Source organism: Pseudopodoces humilis, chromosome 2 (assembly GCF_049639895.1).
Source record: "Pseudopodoces humilis isolate 2021_Gansu_Grassland_sample_001 chromosome 2, ASM4963989v1, whole genome shotgun sequence".
Lineage (NCBI taxonomy): Eukaryota > Metazoa > Chordata > Aves > Passeriformes > Paridae > Pseudopodoces > Pseudopodoces humilis.
The window spans coordinates 93,016,875-93,037,487 of NC_142201.1; the positions used below are offsets into that span (position 1 = coordinate 93,016,875).

At 40.3% G+C, this 20,613-nt stretch overlaps 1 protein-coding gene across 4 annotated transcripts in view; it reads right to left on the bottom strand.

The window, feature by feature from the left end:
- The window catches only part of GRAMD1C (GRAM domain containing 1C), a 51,425-nt gene that overhangs the window by 1,490 nt on the left and 29,322 nt on the right, over positions 1 to 20,613 (bottom strand). For 2 of the 4 annotated variants that reach the window (XM_005523916.3, XM_088051924.1), the window contains 11 exons: positions 20,020 to 20,138; positions 18,705 to 18,825; positions 14,774 to 14,933; positions 8,134 to 8,280; positions 7,207 to 7,325; positions 5,966 to 6,108; positions 4,264 to 4,367; positions 3,400 to 3,576; positions 1,865 to 1,922; positions 1,258 to 1,368; positions 318 to 423 (listed from right to left, as the gene is read on the bottom strand). In XM_005523916.3, the coding sequence (XP_005523973.3) occupies positions 318 to 423; positions 1,258 to 1,368; positions 1,865 to 1,922; positions 3,400 to 3,576; positions 4,264 to 4,367; positions 5,966 to 6,108; positions 7,207 to 7,325; positions 8,134 to 8,280; positions 14,774 to 14,933; positions 18,705 to 18,825; positions 20,020 to 20,138 (1,365 nt within the window). The remainder of the gene's footprint in view (positions 1 to 317; positions 424 to 1,257; positions 1,369 to 1,864; positions 1,923 to 3,399; positions 3,577 to 4,263; positions 4,368 to 5,965; positions 6,109 to 7,206; positions 7,326 to 8,133; positions 8,281 to 14,773; positions 14,934 to 18,704; positions 18,826 to 20,019; positions 20,139 to 20,613) is intronic. The other 2 variants (XR_015771968.1, XM_088051923.1) reach the window with 2 other exon arrangements.

Here is a 20,613-nt window from a genome sequence, read left to right on the forward strand (position 1 = left end):
ACTGCATTAACACATCTCTTAAGCACTTGACAAGTTTAAGAAAGTTGACATGGGTACTTGCATCTTAGTCCAATAAAAAAACCCAAACCAACTAACCAAAAAAAACTCCAGCCCTCCAAGAAACAAATTCAAAACCAAAGCAACCCAAAACATCAGAAACATAAGCGCTGCTTATTAACTAAACTAAAGCCTAGCGCAAAACAGATCAAGGAAACTTCATCTAGACCAGACCACATCAAACAAAAGCTATGATAACACAAGGGAAAACAACTTGAGTTGTTGAGAAGAACATAAACAGCAAAGATTTTCAGACCTACCTGCTCAAGCATTTCAATTGAGTCTCTTAAAACTCCTTTCACATGTTTAACCTGTTCCTTATCATATTGAGGTATCTCCTCTTTTGATACAATTTCTGGGGATATGCTGAAAAAGATGGAGATTACATCAGAAACATGAAACAAGCACCTCAATGCCTTTTTAAAAGCAACTGTTCTTTGCCACCATTACTCTGCCATTGCTAAAACATCCTCTTACAAAAGCCACATAAAAAAGCTGCCTGCAGTTGAATTCCAATCCATTTTCTTGAAGCTAGTACCTCAGACCTTTGCAGGCAACAGCCATCAAGAAAATAATGCTCACATTTTATTTACAATGTAAGGTCCACACTTCAGAGACCAAGATCTTTCTTATTAAGAAAGTTGCTCTAGCCAGCTCTGAGATGGTCATTCTGGGAGGTCCCCACACCCCTTCCAGACTCAACACCAGGACATGGCTGTTAACTTTTTTGTTGACACTGTATTCAAGAGGAAGCAACATCTTTCTGTGTCTGAGTATAAAAGGCACCTAACATGGAAGTTTGCAAAGGAGAGGAGATTTAGTAGGAGACTCACAGAGAGAAGCTAAAAAGCTAAATGAATCTTTAACATTCCATTTCAGAACATGCTGGTTCACACAGGATGAACACTCCGGTTCTGTGATCAGCACTATGATATTCACAGAAGATGAGTCACAGCAGGCTGATAAATGCAAACTAAGGTTAGCATTTCTCCAAAAACAGCTTGTCAAAGGAAAAATTTATTACTGCAAGATGCAGTCAGACATGTCACTGGATTTCAGCATAGACCACAGAAGTACAGCAAGCCCCAGACACTTCTGAAAACTTGCCACTGAATTTCACTGCTTATAATTTATTTCTTTAGATCAGATTCTTACATAAGCTGAAGAAGAAAGCAAGCAAAGATTGTGAATGCAACTTACTTCAAAGAGCTTTCCTCCTGAAGCTGGACATGATAAAGGGACTGAGCTGCATGCTCTATCTTTGACAGTTTGAGGAACAGTGTTATATTCAGCAAGACCAAGAGCAGCAAACTGCAGAGAGAACAAAAATCAAGTTTTTTAACAATTTCAGTTGTAATGCTACAAACACAAGATCATGGCTAAAGACAGCTAAGGAAACAGAATCCTTCCAGAATCCTGTGAGAAAAAAGGTATAGGGCAGCACTATACTGAAAGTTAATATCTGTACAATTCTTAGCAGTTGCCATTAAGCTGGGTAATAGCAAACAGAAATAACAACAGTATCTCTTCTTGGAACTTTTAAAATTAGGAATTAGTAGATCCTAGACTTTTTTTTTAATATGATCAGACCTAAGAAAACCTGTAAGGTAGACCAGTTTGACAACCCAGCATTTTCATCCTGCATGTCATTTCCAAGTCAATCTGTTCCCCTTTTATTATCCACGTGGTCCGCTCAAATTAGTTTATCATGCTACATGCAATCTTAACATGCAAATGAGAAACAAATACAGATAAAAACCAAGATGAGCTTGAGTCAAGCAACGTTTTAATGCAAGTGAGTACTTACAAGACACTCATTACTACAATGATGGTGGTGGTCCTACTTACTGCATCTCTTTTCCTTCCTATAGGGCATGGAAGAGAAAGAGGTTAAAAAGTACTAAAGAACATTTCTAAATGTCACATGTCAGTGCCCAGCATTTCACACAGAACAGCTCAACAACTTCTAGTAGGAAAAAAAATCAGGTCATGTACGTGCACAGGATCACCTCCAGCATTCACCAAGGCATTTTTGCAGTCATCTCGGAGAAGTTGGCTGAACAGTCAGGCTCTTCCACCACAATTCCCCCTACCCACTGTTCTGGGGAGAACACTGTGCTGGGGCATGGTCACATTAAACCTAAATAGCCTGAGAATGTTGCAGTGCATTCATTACTAACATGCATATGTGCTGCTAGTCACACACAGCAGAGACAGGCTGCAAAGTGGCTCTCTTCTGCTTCTTCTCCTGCTCACATTCATCTTTCTGACAGTGTCAGTCATACTTTCCTGTAACTTGTCCCATCCTTACTGGCTTATCTACTGTCCTGAAAACAGCCTTTTGAGAGGCCATCTGCTATTCATCAGGCAACAGGGATCAGACATTGAGGCACAGGATGCGCATGTTCTCTCCAAACTGAGCGCCTATTACTGTGGGCACACTGATCTTTAAGTGTAATTAATTTTGCACACCCTGCCCTGGACAAAAGACACACATAAAAGCTGTAATGTACACTGAGAGACAGACTCATCTGAAAAGGTGGAGCAACAGTGGAAAAATTAAGTAATTAGGAAGCAATTTCACATAGGTAAAGAGTCCTTTACACATGCCGCTGATCCAAATATTCTCTCAGTGCTATCTATAATCAGTGTTGTCTCTCTCTTTGGGGATGTGTACTCACTCCTACCTCACTGTTTACAATTCAGCTTCTGTCATGGATTCCATCATCCCCTGGTGCAAACTAGTGCACAGATGTTACTTATCTCTCTAGGCGAAGCTAATACTGTATATGCTGGTGGCCAAGTCTGTCGTGCCTAAGGGCAGTAGAACTGCATGAAATGCTTCAGTGACCCAGAAATTACAGAAGCATATGGGAAACAGACTTCTTAACATTAAAAATAAATAACCAAAACTGAGATGACAGGGCCAAGAGGCAACCGGCAAAGTTTGATCAACTCACGACCTGTGTGCGCAGCTATTTGAAGAAAAAAAGCAATTTTTCAGAAACTTTACAAGAATCAGTTTTGTTGAGTTTTTTTCCTGATCCAATCTCATTTTCAGTCCTTTGCAGATACAGAACAGTATTTAAGATTTTGGTTGATTTTTGTTTGTCTTAAAACTGAAGGTGCTATTAGACTTAATTTAATGAGATACTCATGATAAAAGTGATCATGCATGTTGCAAATCTACTTAATGCAAGCTTGAAGAAGCTTGAACTTGTTAAAGCATTTGCTATCATAGACAAGAGTAATATATACTCAAGTGCTACTCTTGCACTGTTTTAAGAGTTATGCTTTCTTGAACATACCTTTTGGAAAACACTTGATATAAAAAATTCCTACCTATTAAGCCGCCCTGGGACTCTACTATGTCACCAGAGGAATGTTGGGAAGAGCGTTTGGGAAGTGATTCCGCCAAACCCCGGTGTAAAGTGCGTCGCCTTCGTCTCAGAGCAAGTAATTTCCCAGAGTCTTCTATGGATTGATTCATTGCATATTCCTCCATTAGGAGATCCGATTCTGCAGTGGAAAAAATATAAGGTTACTGCACTGTCAAAAAGAAAGCTGGAAAGCTGAAGACATTTTGAGATATGCAAGGTGGCAGTGAGAGGAACAAGCACACCTTCCAGTACATGAACATAAAGCAGGTAATTGGCAAACTACATCCTGACCTCCACCCCGTTTTATTTGCTAGAGGGCACTTAGAACGCTCTGCAGAGGTGGTGCACACTCAGCCCAGGCAGGATTGTTCAATGGTATGCCAGACAGCAGTTGGATGAGCACTGTAAGACACTGTTAGACTGAGACTAGGAATTGTGTTAGACTGTGAGCCTTCAGCAGTGGCTGGCCAGGCTGTGAACAGACATTCATGGAGCCTGCCGAGTACCACTACTTCTCTTATGCACAATCAAGGAAATTCTTAGAGATAAGCATATGCAGTTGAGAGTAACAGCTTTCCTGCTGCTCCTCGTATTTCCTTCTGAAAGCAATTATGGCCAGGTATACAAGAGTCTCTTGTTAGCCACAAGGCTTCTTTCATACCCTGGAACTGGCAGATACATTGATGACAGGAAGTTCTGTCTTCAAGAATGCATAGATGTTACCTTTTTTTCAAGCCATTTCTCAAGGAGCCAGGTTTGACAGACACAAAAACATACATAGCAAATGTAGCCTCCTTACTCCAGTACAAAGAAGAAAATGTCTCACCAAGTTGTTTGAAGTTTTCCTGTATTCCTCCCCAGGTATTCTTCTCGATTACAGACTTGACAGGGCCCCAAGGCTGTTTTTTGTACTTCACTTCTGCAGAAACCCTAGCAAACAGAATGCAATAATGGAAGAGTACTCTTCTAGGCGGCACTGCGATAGCAGAAATCTCTTTTCAGAAGCAGGCCTCCAGCTTATGTCTAAAATCCAAAATACCAACTGGAACTGCCATCACTCTCCAGCTGGGCAGTACTCTCACTGAAAAAATGCAAGAGGCAAACAGTAGCAAAGACATCTCTAGCTGAAGTGTCAAAATCTAAATGCCCAAATTATGGGAAACATTTTGGAATGTTTTCCTTCAGACTCAGACTACCAGATGATTTCTATCCTCTGAAGCATTCTCATTTTAACACACACTTAAAATAGGATTCAGGCTTCCAGATAACAAAGTCATGATTTTTACTTTGTACGTTTACACATGATATATTACACAGGCACTACAATAGCAGAATGAGAAATTCTTTATCACAGCTGATACATCAAGTGCTCACATCCTACCCTGAGTAGACAGAAATTAAAATCTGTCTTTCTGTGAACGTAACAGAGGGGAAAATTACATTCCTACCGTGCATTCCTCAGGTCAAGCTAATCAATACTGCTTCCAGAATAAAAATTAATTGGACTAGAATCCTTCAGAGGGCTACTTCTAACAACTGAGTGAGTCCCAAAGCTATTCATATAGGACAAAGTCCTTTATTTCAGTCAAGAACACTGACCATCCTAAAATACACGTTTTTCAACTTTTTAAGTAATCTTCCAAATCAACGTAAGCCCACTGGATATGGTGTAACAAAATAACTCCTTTCAATAGAGATTCTGAGCCATTTTAAGTAGAGTTTAGTAAGGCCAGCTGTAACATCACCATGTGACTTCTGTGCTATACATGTATGCTTTGTGCACCATGTAAACCTAGGTTTTTGTTTGTATCCTAGGGCTGTTGTATGTCTCAGAAAAAAACAAGTCTAGGTCTCAAAGAAGAACAGTAATTCACTCAAAAAAATCCAAAGCAGTCTTTCAAAGACCTTCCTTCCCTTCTTCTCCCAGTAGAGAGGGAGTTTTCAGTAGTTTTATAGCCTGAGCTTAGCAAGAATAGAATCCAGGCTCGCTAACCTTTCCTGAGGTTAACTTAACTGATTACGTTTGAGACAAAAGCTCTTACTAAAGACAGCATCACTTCCAATGTTTTCAACAAATGGGAGAGGAAATTCCATATCTAGACAGAGTTCACTTGAGTGCCCTTCCTTGCAAAATTAAGTACATTCCATCTTCCCTTCACATTCCTGTGAAGGCACTCTTGTCTGCAGGCCCTTAGCAAGAATGTCTGGGAAACCTTCTAATAAAACATCTCAATTTTTTTCCTATTTTTCCCACTCACACCACTGCACTCAAAAACATATGACAGGTCAGGACCCCAGCTCAGTCTTGGAGATGAGTACCTCTGTACCTCAGAGTCAACATCTCAGTTAATTTCTCACCATATTAATGAGATCCAAGCACAGCATACGTGTGACAAGAAAGAAACCAAGCTTATTTTTCTGAAGAGAACCCAGCATTCTCTGTGCTGCTGGTGGATCTTTAAGTAATCATCAACTTGGAACATCCCTGCCTTGGCTTCTGCCCTCCCCCGTGCACCACCCAGACTCACCGTAACCGGCACTTGTGACTGGATGTGCGGCTAATATAGTATCTGTTCACAGTATAGAAATAATCATGGTAGGGGACATCATGGGTCAGAACCTCAGCATCCACCTGATAAGACTGACCTTTCTGGCTCTGCTTATGCAGGATCTATCATAAAAGAAAATAAAATTAAGAAGGTATACAATGGTACACAAATTTCCTCCACCCCCTTTCAGCCCGAGTTCCTTTGGCTGGATCAACCAACTCCAAGTGAACTCAAGGAGACAGAAGGCCTGAAGAACCACTATAATAATCAGTTAAGAATAATAAGTATAGGTGGGGTGGGAAAAGAGAAGATGCCTCCTGCTAGAGCCAACACTGGCAGCAGCAGGACTTCCCCACTGCCACCTCAAGTACCAGATGCAAGGCTGGCCACTACCTGATGACCACAGCTGCTCTTTGAGACCTTTCCCAAAGCAAAACTACAGAAGGATTGAGATTAGAAGGCACCTCTGGTGCTTGTCTTGTCAAAGAACTCAGGCAGGACTATCTAGAGCTGGTTGCCCAGGACCATGTCCAGGTGGCTTTCCAATACCTCCAAAGAAGGAGGTACCACAACCTCTATGGACAACCTGTTCCACTGCTCAGTCACCCTCACAGTGAAGAAGTTTTTCCTCATGTTCAGAAGGAATCATCTGTGTTTTAGTTTGTGTCCATCACCTCTGATCCTGTCACTGGGCACCAGTGAAATCTGTGGCCTTTGATGTTGAGGGCCTGACTCAGAATTTTTTGCACCCTCCCTCCAGATACTTTCTATAAATTTTAAGATGCCCCTGAGTCTTCTTTGGGCTGAACATTTCTAGCTCTCAGCCATTTCTGACATTGGATGCTCCAGTCCCTTCATCATCTTAGTGGCCCTTTGTTAGGCTCTTTGTTAACCTCTCATACTGGGGAGCCCAGACGTTGACACTGAAAGCCTTTAACTGCACATTTTCACCCCTCAGTTCCTAAGAGATGTTCATACCTTTCCCCACAAGTTTTGTGGGTGTTTACAGCCATCTGTAAAGGTAGAAAGCCTATCTCAATAATTTGTGTCTGTAATGGTGAGAGAGACAGCAAGCCACCCTCAGAGATGATCTGTTTAAACCGCAGATGCACATTCAGTTCACTGAACTTTAATCCACAGTCAGAACTCTGACAGACCACAGAGCTGACCTGTCCCTTGCTTTAAAGGGCACCAGGCAGACACACACATGCACACAATACCTGTTTTTCAGTTGCAGTTGTGAACTTCCCACAGAGTGGATTGTTAATTGTTACAGTGTACGTCAAAGTCCTCAACTGATTGCCATTGGCGTCTCTATTCCAAGGGGTTGATACAGCATCTAGATGAGAAGTTATGCAAAATCTCACATAAAAATTATTTGAAGGGCATTATCTCTTCCTTATCCTGTCTTAACAGCTCGAGAACAGGAGTAGGGGGAAAGACAGAAATCTAATTCTAAATACTTGTGGGGATTTTCCAAGAAAAACCATACCCACAGTCTGCTAATAAACCAAAGTGAGGCTCTGAATAGCTGAGCCTGAATCTACTGAAAGAGACTTGAGGATGGAGAAAAGAGTAAGCAATTAAATGAAAATATGTCATTTCCCATTTGCTTAAAGTTGAATAGATTCACTTAGCGTTATCAAAAGCTTTTGCCACTTTGCCTTCCAAGCTGACACTGAATAAATATCACCCTTTTTGACTTAATTTTCTGTTCTTACAGTCTCAGTGAATAAAATTTACTCATCCAGAAAATTAAAGCCTGTGAGTATCGTTTTTGAGGATGCAATGATTTTTGCCTGTGTACCAGCCGTACAAATTTCACTATTTCTGGGACACAATGTAATCAGAAATACCCCACAGAATGCATCAACTTAATAACCTGCTCGAAATTCAGGCATTAAGGCGCTGCTTTGTGGTGCACTGAAATTAGGTTTTTACTCCAAAATGTACATCCCTAGGGAAACAACAGTCTAGCTTTAAATATCCTCTCTCATAATGAAACTTAAAAAAAACAACTTTAAAGCTGAAAGATTATTTTAAAGCAATAATAAATTTAAAATTAAAGTTAGCCCTATTTAGCAATTCTCAGAAGCAAAAATTTTCAGGCTAGCTTGTAACAGACAGAAGGGAGAAGAGTTTATTACCTACTATACTCCTGGAATTAAGAAACCTCTGCATGAAGTGAGAATTGGTGAAAAGGATTTCAAACATCTTGTCTGCAGTGATGTGGAAAACTCTGTTTATAAAAAGTCTCCCATAGAGATCATTGTCAGAGACAGTCTCCTTCACTGCTAAGAAAGACAGAGAGATCAGGTTAAGAACAGTATTATGAAGAACCTTTATAGCATTCTAAGCATTATTATAGTTTAAATCCTTCCCAAGCTTGCATCAGCATTTGTTTCTCACTCTCAGAAATCCAGTAAGGATAGCAGTAAATGATTTGGTAGGTAGGTTGTCTTCAGGAACGAAGTCCAGAGCTGATTTTCAAATAAACACCACTACCACTACTTCTCTGTGCAAACTGATATATTAACAGAAAAAGGTACCATCCCTTTAAATTTGCCTACAGTATTCTACTGAATAAATTGGGGATAACTGGGGAAAGGCAAAGTTAACATAATTTTCACTAATATGTGTGTCTATTGTACAAAAAACAAGCAAGAAGGACAGTAAAACCATAGCAGTTTTCATCTTGCGGCTGGTTCCAGAATTCTGCTTTTAACATTTGTAATACTGGTAACGTCCACAGAGTAAAGGACTGAGCAGACTCCCTCACAGTTCTTCCCTCCATACCTATTGAACAGGAACACAAGGGATACCCTGCTCCATTTTGCAATCCCCAAAATTGTATGAAGAACTTCAAATGCCATCACCTATTTCAAAGCCACCGAGCACCTCAGTGGCATTCTGTGGCTGCAGCACTGATCTTTGCTATTTCTGCTTCTTGGTGGTTGCTGGCATGACTCAGCTTTGTGGTTGTCTCAGCCACGCTTGCAAGAGATAAGGAGAGAATTATAATCCTGAAGGGCAAGCAGCTCCCTGTGCCAATCCCGACTCAATCTGCTTATGCTTTAGAAACAAGTCAATCCTAAACTGTAATTACCAGCAAGACAAACAAACCCCCCTAGCTGCCACACATCACTAAAATGAAACAAGAAGCCCAAAAGCAAATCTTGCATCAGACAGACACAAACCAGGATGGCCAACCTTTCAACTGAAAAAATGAATGCTCAGGGCTAGGAAAGGTCATTGCCAGCCATGAATGCAAAGGTAGCCTGAATATCATGCTGCAGTTCACAAGCTGCCTGCAGGCTAAGGTTACAGCACTTAAAACATTACTGGCTTGGTAGCAGTCAATATCAATAAGGCAAATGCACCAACTGAAAAACCACAGCAGTCCCCAACAAAAACTAGTTCTGACTGAGCAGACTTCCTCTCCAGTGCTGCTCCTAGCCTGCTAGAAGCCCGTTAGAACATCTGCCTCCAAAAACCTCTCCTTGATCTCATCAGGTTTCAAAGTAAGACCCGAAAAGCGAAGCGTGAGTGCCGTGTTTTTGTGCTTGCACAAGAGATTGACTTCCTCTCCATGCCGTGTTCTGCTTATGCAATTGTAATTCCACACAATTATGAGATGGGACACAAAGCAAACACACATTTCAAGAGGCCTATTTAACCAGTCAATATGCAGTCATTACATATAGAATATGAATTTTGCTGCGCTGAAACATTCTGCAGGAAGCCAGAAATTCAGCCTGAGTTTTCAGCTTATGCTCACTGTACTTCCTCTCCCAGCTGAATCTAACAAAAGGCAGGACAAGTGAACTCTAAGTTTGACCTCCTTTAACAAGACCTCAACATTACAGATCTCTCCTCTCAGAGTACACTCTCCTTTGCTAAGGGACAGGAAGTTTCAGATATTGATGCTGACATCCCCTCCGCCTACTGAGCATCAGTTAGCATGGCATCAGATACCAGGCAATTCAAACCTAGTTACTGAGGTTGAGTGTTACACAGCTGAACATCGACATGCTCAAGGAATCTGCTACCACTTAAAAAAAAATAAATAAAGACCCAGACACATGATCAAGCCACCAGATAAGCATCAGATCAGCTTTGTCAGCTATTTGTGTATGTCTTAGCAAACACAAGATAACACAAGTTACCTCTGCCCCAGTGAGCATGAACTAAACAACTCAACTTCATGTTCACCTGAAATGCCTGAGGACAGCTACTATTTTTCTGCTGATGCAAGGTAATTTGGTAAGCCAGGGCAACTTGTCATAGGTGCAAAGCCCATGCTTTATCACCTTAAGGTGCAGATCTTGCTACCAAGCTCTATTAGTCTGAGCCTGTCCTCTTTCTAGTGAGTCTGAAGAAAGAGCACCCATGGGTCTATACAAAACTTCCCATAAGTTAATTTACCTACATTATCTCTATATGATCATGTCTCTAATAAGGAACAGTCAATGAAGTGTCAAGTGCATGAGCACCTATTGAGAAATATGTTTTTTACTTACAATCCTTGTCAGCTCTTGGAAGAAACAAAGGTTTTGTTTTTTTTTTAAATGTTGTTAGCACATGCAGCAGTAATTTTCAGAAAATCCAAGTTAAACCTGGGTTTACGTATCAGGCCCATCAGCTGCTTTAGATGCTAGGATTCAAACAGCTGTTCTCCAGAAAAAACTGTAAACCTTTTGGACAACGGGTCTGGAAGGTGCATATATGTATAAATGCTGTGAGTTCCATATCTGTGGAACCAAGTAGCAGGACAGACCAAGAGCTTCAAATCACTTCCATCTGGGCTTCTCAAAATTTATTTGTAGAAATCCTAGATGAAGCAGTGAGCACAAACAGTAGTACAGCAATGAATAAGCATCCACTTTATACACTTGCAATTTGAACAGAACAGGCAGCTTTAACCACTCGTCTCTGGTACAAGCGAAGACCCATGTTTGTCTACTATTTCATTTGTTTTAACTCACACAGGTAAACTTGTATCTGCCTTTGATTTTCACAACAGTAGGGCAATATGAAGCATTTTACCTTAGACGTGGCTTGGAATGCTCTTTATTAACAAAATGTTTTGTGCAAATACAGAGATATCAGTCTAACTCCTTCGCTTTCAGTGTTGCTCTAACCCCTCAGCAGCATACAATTATCAACACTAAGTCTCTTAACCTGAATACATTTATAGCTGAACTGGAGCTGTCTGCTAAAAGAACATGAGATTATTCTGACTTTAGGTAAGGATCCCTAGGAACCCAAAAATACAGAAGTGAACATATTACCCTGGTTCAGCCTAACAACAGCAAGTCTATTCCCTCCCCCACCACTGCCTTGCACTTCATAAGGTCATTTTCATCACTGCAAGGCAAGCTGTGAAATAATGTTTGAATATAATAACATTATGCAGCAGGGATGGCAGGGGTTTAAAGACATCTGCAGTGAAAAAAAAAAAAAGACAGAAAATGGGGGAGGAAGGGGCAGTAAGAGAAACACTGTTATTAAAATTCTTATCAACACCCAACAGCAAGAAGCTAAACACATACCACAAGCAAATTAAGAAAGCTGAACCGATAAGAGCAGAGGCTATCAAACAAATTAGTAGGAAGGTTGATTTTTCAACTCCACAGAGTTGGGGGAGGATCAGCATTTTTAAAAAGTATATATGCAAATCTTGGCACTGTTGAACATTTCTATACCACTGGGGATGGGGAAAAAAATTACACGCTGCATGAAAGATATGTAGGTAGAAGCTTTTAACCAAATACACCTGAAATCAAGTGAATAGAACCAATTCCTAGAAGTGAACATGTTCCAGACATCATCTATTTAAAGACTGTATGTGCAGTACCAACCATTTTCAGAGAATTCTCCTATACTTTAAGTACAGAATTATCTTGGGGAGCTACTAAGTAAGTATTGTCACAATGCTAGCTTTTTCCAGTTCACAAGATAAAAAAATCCTCACAACCTTTTGCCTTCAGGTGACTCAAACATACATCCTCCAAACACCAAAGTAAATATTTTTTTTCAACAAAATATATCCTTTCAGTATTTTGGTTAAAATGCCAGTAAGGTAACTGGGCTACTCTTCCTTACATACACTGCATATCCAAAATTTTGGGGGGAGGGGGTGGGTGGGGGACAACTAACACAGGGCTGAACCTAATTTCAACTATCCTGTATTTCAAACACTGTATACCTTATATACCACTATCTGCAAGCAGTCAAGCCTCTGCTTCTTACAGCATCTTACAGCACCACGGTGCAGACAGTTATGCTCTCCTGCAGATCACACATTTAAGGCAGTTATTAGCACACACAGAAGCAACACAGTAAGTCTGTCATGTTACACAAGGAGAACAGAAATATGTGATGCCCCTGTATACAGTAGAGCCTTCTAGCTGAAAATACTGTTTTTCCAATATCCTGCCTCCCCCTTCTTTCTTTGAAGTATTTCATGTTGCTGAACGTGGTCATTGAAAACAACCAAACTATCCTATATACTACAGAGTCTCGAGGAAATTATAAAGATCTCTTGGCCCTGTGTTGGAAACATGTATTTTATGCTTGAACTAAAATCTGTTTTCTGAAATTCAGAATTAAGGCCACAGATATTAATGTTTAGCTTAGCCAAAAGTTTGTCATGGCTCAGGATTTATATTCTGATTTATGAAAGTGGACAAAAACACCAAGATGCAGGTCAATAGGCCAGTGGTGCACAGTGGGACGCAGACACCGCCCCCCCCCCCACCTCCCCCCCTAAGGTGAGAACTGCTTAGGACAAGGGAATTAATGTTGTGGAGAACAACAGTCTTGAGCTTGCCCCTCACCTTATTTGCCAGGACACCTCCATGGGCAGCCTGAGTATGAGCCAGAGGACACAAGAGAAATTAATCGCATGGGTAAACCTTTGCCATGTAGGAAAGCTAGTTTCGTTTGCATGAAGGAATTCACCTTGAAAGAGTGTGGGGCAACTGCAACAGAAAACAGACAGAGAAACAGAAGAAAAAAATTCTAAGCGTGAAGATTCTGAGAGAAAAGATTAATGTTGTGAGTCTAGAAAATCCTGCTCTGAATAAAAAAAAAAGACTAGAAGACTAGTCTTGGGGAAGGGAAGAGAAATAAGAAAAGCAGCATGAAGTCAGCTGTCTTTTTATTAAAGAGACATCTCCAGTTTAATATGCTTTATTTATTCAACATCATTAAAGCAGGCATGACAGGGACTATTTACTGCTATAGTTTAGGCAATTAGCTGCAGGAAAGACAACAGGACTTCTTTTTAATCGGTTTCACTGGAGACCTTTGCCATAAAAAATAAAATCCAGAGACAGAAGAGAGATGCAGTAGTAAGAAGATAGGAAAGCTGCAAAATAGCTGAAACATCAAAAGGCCAAAACTTTCTGCTGCTCTAAAAGATACACCTAGGAAACAGTAAATTAATTTGTGAAGCTTGTTAAGTGTGTAGGAGTATGGCATAAACAGCCTGTTCAAGTAGGTATATAGTCACAAAAATGATCATGGCTGACATGCATTGAGTTGCATCTGAACTCAAGCCAACACAGAAGCAGTATGGGGGAGCATTAGCGAAGTTAATTGAATATAAGCATATCTCCAGGCAAAAATCACAACTTGAAGGCAGCCAACTCCATCCATAACTCTGAAAGTTTTCCTGGACACCTCAACAATCTCCCCATAATGACACCTTCAAACAACTTGACAACAGAGTTGTCAACTCTGAAATGACAAAATTTCTCAGGGAGATTAGGGACTGGCCTAAATTAACTAAACTGTTCTATTCCTGCCAACAAGTGATGAAGTAAGTTCTCTTTGCACATGAAAGAAATATACAGCTGCTACTGAGCACAGTAGTACTATTGGGGTTTTCTCACCACCATATAAGCTTGAAACCAATAGAGGTTGTGCACACTTCACTTTAAAGGCATTTACAGAACCCAAGATTCAGATACCACAGAATATCCACCAAAGTTCAGTAAGCTGTCTGAACAACTACAGCTCATTGGCACAGAAAACCTCCCCAGGGTAAGTGAAAATCTCACCACAAAGTGAGAACTTGTCAGGGGCTACTGTAGGACCACAGGACAAGCACCCATAGACCTCAGCAGACTCAGGTACCCGAGTTTCTTCTATCTTGTACTGGGTAATTATTAGATATTACTTATAAGGCTGCTGTATTAGGATCCATTAAGATACTGTTTGCACAGAGTGTAATCCTCTGCAAGACATCCATTAAGGTTTTTCATCTTCAGATTCAGAATATGCACAATACTCTCCTGAAAGCTGGGAAGTTGTCTTCTCAGGGCTTTCAGAAAGTTCCTCAGCTTACTTCATCAGTAACAATGAAGTCCATAAGCCTTAAGAAAGTTTAAGCGTAAAGAAGGGGGTTGGGGGAATCTTTCAGAAACCTAAGAACAGCCTGAAATGTTTCCCCTCAGTTTCCAAGAAATGAAAACAAAGTAAAGAAACATCTTTGAAACTGACACCACCCAATTGTCAAGAAACTTTTAGTTTAAACTACTGGAAACTCTCAACCCACCAAAAGAGAGAAAAAAAATCACAATTTCTTTGTTTTCATTCTGAACACCCAGCAACTTTTTTTCCCCCCAGAAACTACGGTAAAAAAATGGTTTTGCTGCAATTCCATAAAACAAATAAGCAAACAAGTTCCATAAGATCAGAAAGTTCTCTAACTTTCTCCACAAGTGAGATCGAACACCAAAGTCATGTTGTCTTACAGATCCTAACTGTTAAGAGATTTACCTTCTTCACTATCTGAAGCACTGCTCTTCTCTGGAAGATTTTCATTCTCATTAAGGTCCAAGGACTTTTCTAAAGACCTGCTCCTAACTAGCTTAGCAGGTGTTCTTTCTGAAGATGGAGGAGGACTCTTTATTTGCTTCTCACTTGGGGACTCCTCCACCTGAAACAATCAAGAGGAGAAAAAATATCAGTAATCAGAGACCATTAAAAAGAAAAAAAAAGTTACTTTAAAAAAGGACAGCCATACAAAGTAAGCCACAAGTTCTATCTGCTCAATTACTCCAAGGTCAAGTGCTAATTTCCCCCCTGTTCCTGTGCCCCAGCCTACCTCTTTTCCCTTTATTTAAATATTTTACTAAACCCTGGTAATAAGGAACAGACTTACTTGTATGCAATGTTGGTACCAAAAACACCCTTAAATGGAACAGTCTCCTTGCACCCATCTGCACAGTTTGGGCCCCTTCCCTGCTTTGACATTAGCATTTATAAATTCATTAACCTATCACAGATTTAATTTTGTATTCATCTGGTTAGCATTTTCCAAACAGTTTAGCAAGGGTCCAACAACCCAGAGGGGATGCACAATGAAAGAGGCACAGTGCCTTTCTCTATCAGCAAGATTAGATTAGCCCAACTACATACTTGCAAAGTTATTATTTTGTAGGATGCCATCACCCTTTGATAAAAGAAGTTTTAAAATATGGTCTAGAGCCATCCGACCTATAAAATGCTACTTCTCACAAACAAAGCAATGGAGTATAATTTGCCATCTCCAATATATAAGCAGGAAGGAAATCCCTCTGAATAATCAGTCACTGAATCAATGATGCAGCTCTTTACCTTAAACAAGAACTGTCAGCTAAGCATATATGCCATTGCATACTTCACTAAGTAAATCTCCAGGGAAAATATATGGACAAGTTTATGTATCTCAAAACAGCATCCAAAAAGCTTGGCTACCAGCTTTGAATCAGTTTTCATTCTAAAACTCTCATCAAGGTCTCACTGCCACCAATGGAACGTCTGTGATCAAGAGCAGCACAGCCCCTGGAAGAACAGTGCATGGACCACAGTAAATATGATCAGGCCTCCTCAACTGAGCTGCTCTGATTCATCTGCAACACCATCATCCCCCTCAAGATTATTCAGCATTGACTCAAGAAAGCAAAAGCAACCACTGCTTAAACAGTCATCATGTATCTCCTGTACTTCTTGCGTTTTTTTCAAAATAAAACCTGATTTTTTTTTTTGTGCAACCAAGGGCTATTAGGAGGTGGGTGGCTGGAAAACAGAGACAGGCATAAATCTGACTGCAGTATAAGCAGACAAAAGTACTCCTTCAGGGTCAAAAAATTAAAAAGGAAGATTGAATCAGAAAAACAGATCAGTTACATGGCAGAGAAGTTACATGGCAGAGAAGCTGCCATGTAAGTTATACTCAGTCACATAACAGGATCTAGGACAGAACCAACATTCAATGTTGATACAACAGTACAGATGGAGTCCAAAAGGACTAGCTGTGACAGAACAGCATAAAAATTGACACACTGATCCAGCACAAACCCAATGGACTCTCATAGCATTTTGACAACAATCAGGGATCTAATGAAGTGGGGTTCCCACCAGCAGTGTAAGAGCAGCCCACTATGCCATGACCAGAGCAGGAAAGCCATGCCCATATCAGAAGACAAAAGCAACAGCTCCTAGAAAAAAAAATCTTTTCATGATGTCATGAAAGAAGAGATTAAAGCTGGGGCTTTTGTAATAACTGATAGAGATTGACAGAGATTTCATGGGGTTTTGGGTTAGTTTGCATTTGTTTGGGTTTTTTTCACACTAAAGAGTAAAGATTTTAAGATCTGTCAGCTGGAATTAAAGACGTATAATTTATTCCCTATTGTACATTTATCTCCTGAGCTAGTCCAGTACTGCTAAGCTCTGTGCCAAGGCTTTTTTTGTTTTCAGCCTGTGAAAAGCAAGATCTGGGACCGGAAGGCCTCCCTACAAGGGGTGGAAGGAAGATAATGGTTGCAAAAACAGGCAACAAGGTGGCTCCCACATTCACATGTACTGAGAGGCAGATGAGCCATGACTGGTGCTCCACACATTTTCCTCAATCTACCACAGCCAGCCATTAACAGTATTTTTTTCAAGATGGGCCAAGTACAAACACCTCCACTATTCAGATCTTCCTCTTATGAGAGGTTTGGGACTTACTCTGTCTATCAGAGCAGTAAAGGGGAGTTTAAGCCTGTCTCCCTCCAGTCTTTGGAAGGTGGTTACGTGTGCTTTGTGTCATCACTGCGATGGCATTTGATAAATGCATTCTAAGCACTACTGCCTCCTCCTACTGCCCTTGTGGTTCTACAAAATATGCTGTAATCCTGGCACTGTGGAGAGAGTATGGATGTGACAACATACAGCTACACAAAATCGTTGTGCATTTTAGCTACCCTGCAACAGTAACACATTTATCAAGAGCACACTTTTACACTATAATTAAATGACTTTTCAGAGGCAGTTTATTCAAGGCAGAATCCTGCCATTTTTACAGACCAAATCCCCAGGCATTCTTCCTTACCAAGATGCACAATTAGATTTAGCACCTGCAAGAGACATCTCGGGGCGTGGCTTTTCCAGGCACAGCAATTATTTTTAAATGGCTTGTTCTTGCATAAGTAAGACTTACAAACTAAGGCTACCTGTGTAGATTTTTAGTTATCCCAAACAGCCCAAATTCCAGCAGCATTCCCGGTCGTCTCAGGCCTCCCTTACAACTCTCCAAAAATCTTGTTTTATACTGCTAGGGTTTCCATGAGGAATACCCATCATTGAAGCAGCTAAGCTTTTAACATCTGAGAAACACCAGTGTTGTTTGCTGGATATGAGTCTCTAGCCATTAACTTGGATTTTGGCAGAACTATTTAAATCCTACTTAACCTCCAGATCAGCTTTAGCAAGTGGCAAAAGCCAGAAGATTTTACAGGGTAGTAAAAACTATTAAAATAATCTCCTTTCTTTCTTCCTTCCCCAAATTCTCCAAAGCAAAACTGGCAATTAAGTACCCAGCCCTAGTGAAGCATATAAAAAGTGCATTAGTGGTTTATTTTCTTTTCCAAGATCTTTGGGATATCTAATAAGCAAGAGACAACACGTGCAATTTTTTAGGAGTACAGCTGCACACAGGAGCCGCAGTAACTGTGCTAGATGCTGTGCCCATCTCAGATATCGCTACTAATGCACCTGCTGTTCACACCAGCCAAACACATTCACAAACTCATACAACATGAATGATCATGAGTGAGGCATGCATGCTTGTTCAGCTGCACAAACCCAAGGCATCAAGGTAAAATTCATCCTTATTATAGCAAGTGTGGGGGATTTCCCCTTCCTTCTGAAGCATTAAAAAAAGGTTTCATATAGTCACAACAGCAAACTAGCTGACCTTTGAAGGCAAGAATGACAAAGTGCAACTACCCTTTAATAAGCCTTATGTATAGGAAAGACAGTAATATAAGAGGAGCTATCTTTTTAAATGACAAATAGTACAAGCAAGAAAGCGATGGAAGTGAAAAAGGCATTACTTTCAAAAAGCACTTAGATAAAACACAAATATGGTCCCCTTTGGAACTGGGTAAGAAAAACCAGTAAATTTTGTTTTTAAAGGAAAAACAAAAAACAGACCAGTGCATAAGACGCAGCGTTGTAGCCAGGCTGTGCAGAGAATTAGTGACAGAGCACTGCTGAAGCTCACACCAACAATATTCTCTTCCACAGAATTTTGTTCATTCTCAAATTTAACAAACATTCTTAACTTCTCAAAGACTTCTTTGGAAGTTACATCTCCATTCATCCTATATTTCCAGATATACAAGTTGAGCACATATGCTTATCAGCTACAAACAGCAAGAAAGGCTATGTCAGCACTTACTCCTGGCAACATGTGTCTGTTGAGTGACTCTACTTCTGTTTGAAGCGTGGGTTCACGAACTAAACCAATCATTTTGGGTAGTTTTTCATCCCTTTCTCCAGAATCATCACAAACGCTGGATCTGTCCAAACCAAAAAGAAGATATCTTTGGAGATAAGCGTCTCATGTGATTTTTGCATTGAAAACATGGTTGTTCAGATAACATTATGAACTACCAAGTCATTCTTCCCATATACAGCTCATTAATATCAAGCCATTTTCTTCATTCCAGCCACCTCTCAGAAGATTCAGCTTCTGATCATAAGGTTAATAAAACCAAGAAAGTGAGTGCCGAGGGAAATGTGGAAACAGATACAGCTTATAACTAATTTTGAAAAAAAATGTTTTAAGAAAGTGTCAGAAAATAATTTTTTTCCGGCATTGCTTGTTAGGAAGTTGCAAAGTTGTGACTAAACAGGAAAAACTCAAAACAAACAAGAAAACAAAAAAAAAAAAAACCCAAGTAAATTTAAAAAAAAGATCCAAACTAATCAAACAAACAAAACAAAAAATCAGAAAAAATATTTAATAGAACATCTTTTGAAGCCTGTAATGAACTCAAGACCCTCTTCTCACAAACATACTCAGAGAACACAGGATTGAAGAGACAAATTACATTGCTCACTTTTGTAGAGTCATTCTTATTTACACAGAGATATGTAAAGCGCTGTTATTAGACTGACACTGGCGGGTCATAAATCAGTTCACATTTGCTCAAAAAAAAATCAAGGCAGGTCTTTCAAAAAACCACATCTTTATTATTATAATTATTCCAGATTATTATATTATTATTTATGTTTCTTAATTCAAGCTGAGGGCAATACAAAAATAAGATAAGACCTCAGATATCAGGAGAACAAGGCAAAACAAGTATTTAGTCTCCACAGAGGAGGTGAAGAAAAAAGTATCTTAACCATAATATAGCTCCATTCTATTCAAACCTTTCAAACTGTTGAAGAGCATACAGGTGCTGACTAGGCACCATCATCTGAAAAGGCTGCTATTTAAGCTACCCTATGTTGGTCCCCAGCATATCAGGGACAACAGGGTCTTCCTCTCTCCTCTTCTAAGGGGCCTCAGCTGCACTGCTACTATTTCAGAAAATCCACAGTTTTTACACACAGTCTGTGCAGTCTAAGTTCATACCTTTACATCCTTTTACTACAGTCTCAACCTCTCTGGTAAGGCTACAGCAGCTCTTTAGAAACAGAGCTTCTAAGAAAGAGGACACTGCTTCTCCCCAGGTGTTTCAATAGGCTGTACAGCCTCTCCTTACCGAGACTGCCCGTTGTCCTCAGACGATGAGTGGAAGCTCTCCATCTCCTCGCTGTTCAGGCCCAGCTCAGAGCCATAGCTCTGGTGCACCAGCTGCCAGAATTCCTGCTTGGTCAGCCTCTGAAACAAAGCGAGCTAGTAAGGAACCACGGTATGGGACAGTAAGGCACTGGAGGAAAAACAGCAACAAGTTTGAATTACGCCACAGCCTTTAACCTCAATTCTGACAAGGACCGAAAGCATTCAGGTATCACATTCCAAGATTGGGTTTCAGCATTTTGGGCAGCTGTACTCCTGTCTACTCCACACTTCCATCACTGTTCAGACAACAACACCAGACAAAAGAAAGATGATCATTTTAAGAAAACACACATTTGTAGCCATTACTTGCTTCTTCACACGTCACCAGTATTTTCACAGATACCTTCAAGGTACCTCCCTCTTGAACTTCATTTGATAGGGCAAAAGATAAGTCAGTCCCTCTTATCCTGAAAAAACTGCTTAATAGATACCCACCTGTTTCCTGAGGATGCTCACAGTACTCTACAAATTGTGGGAGGCTAGAATTTCAGTCACTACACTAGTGTCTAGGTCA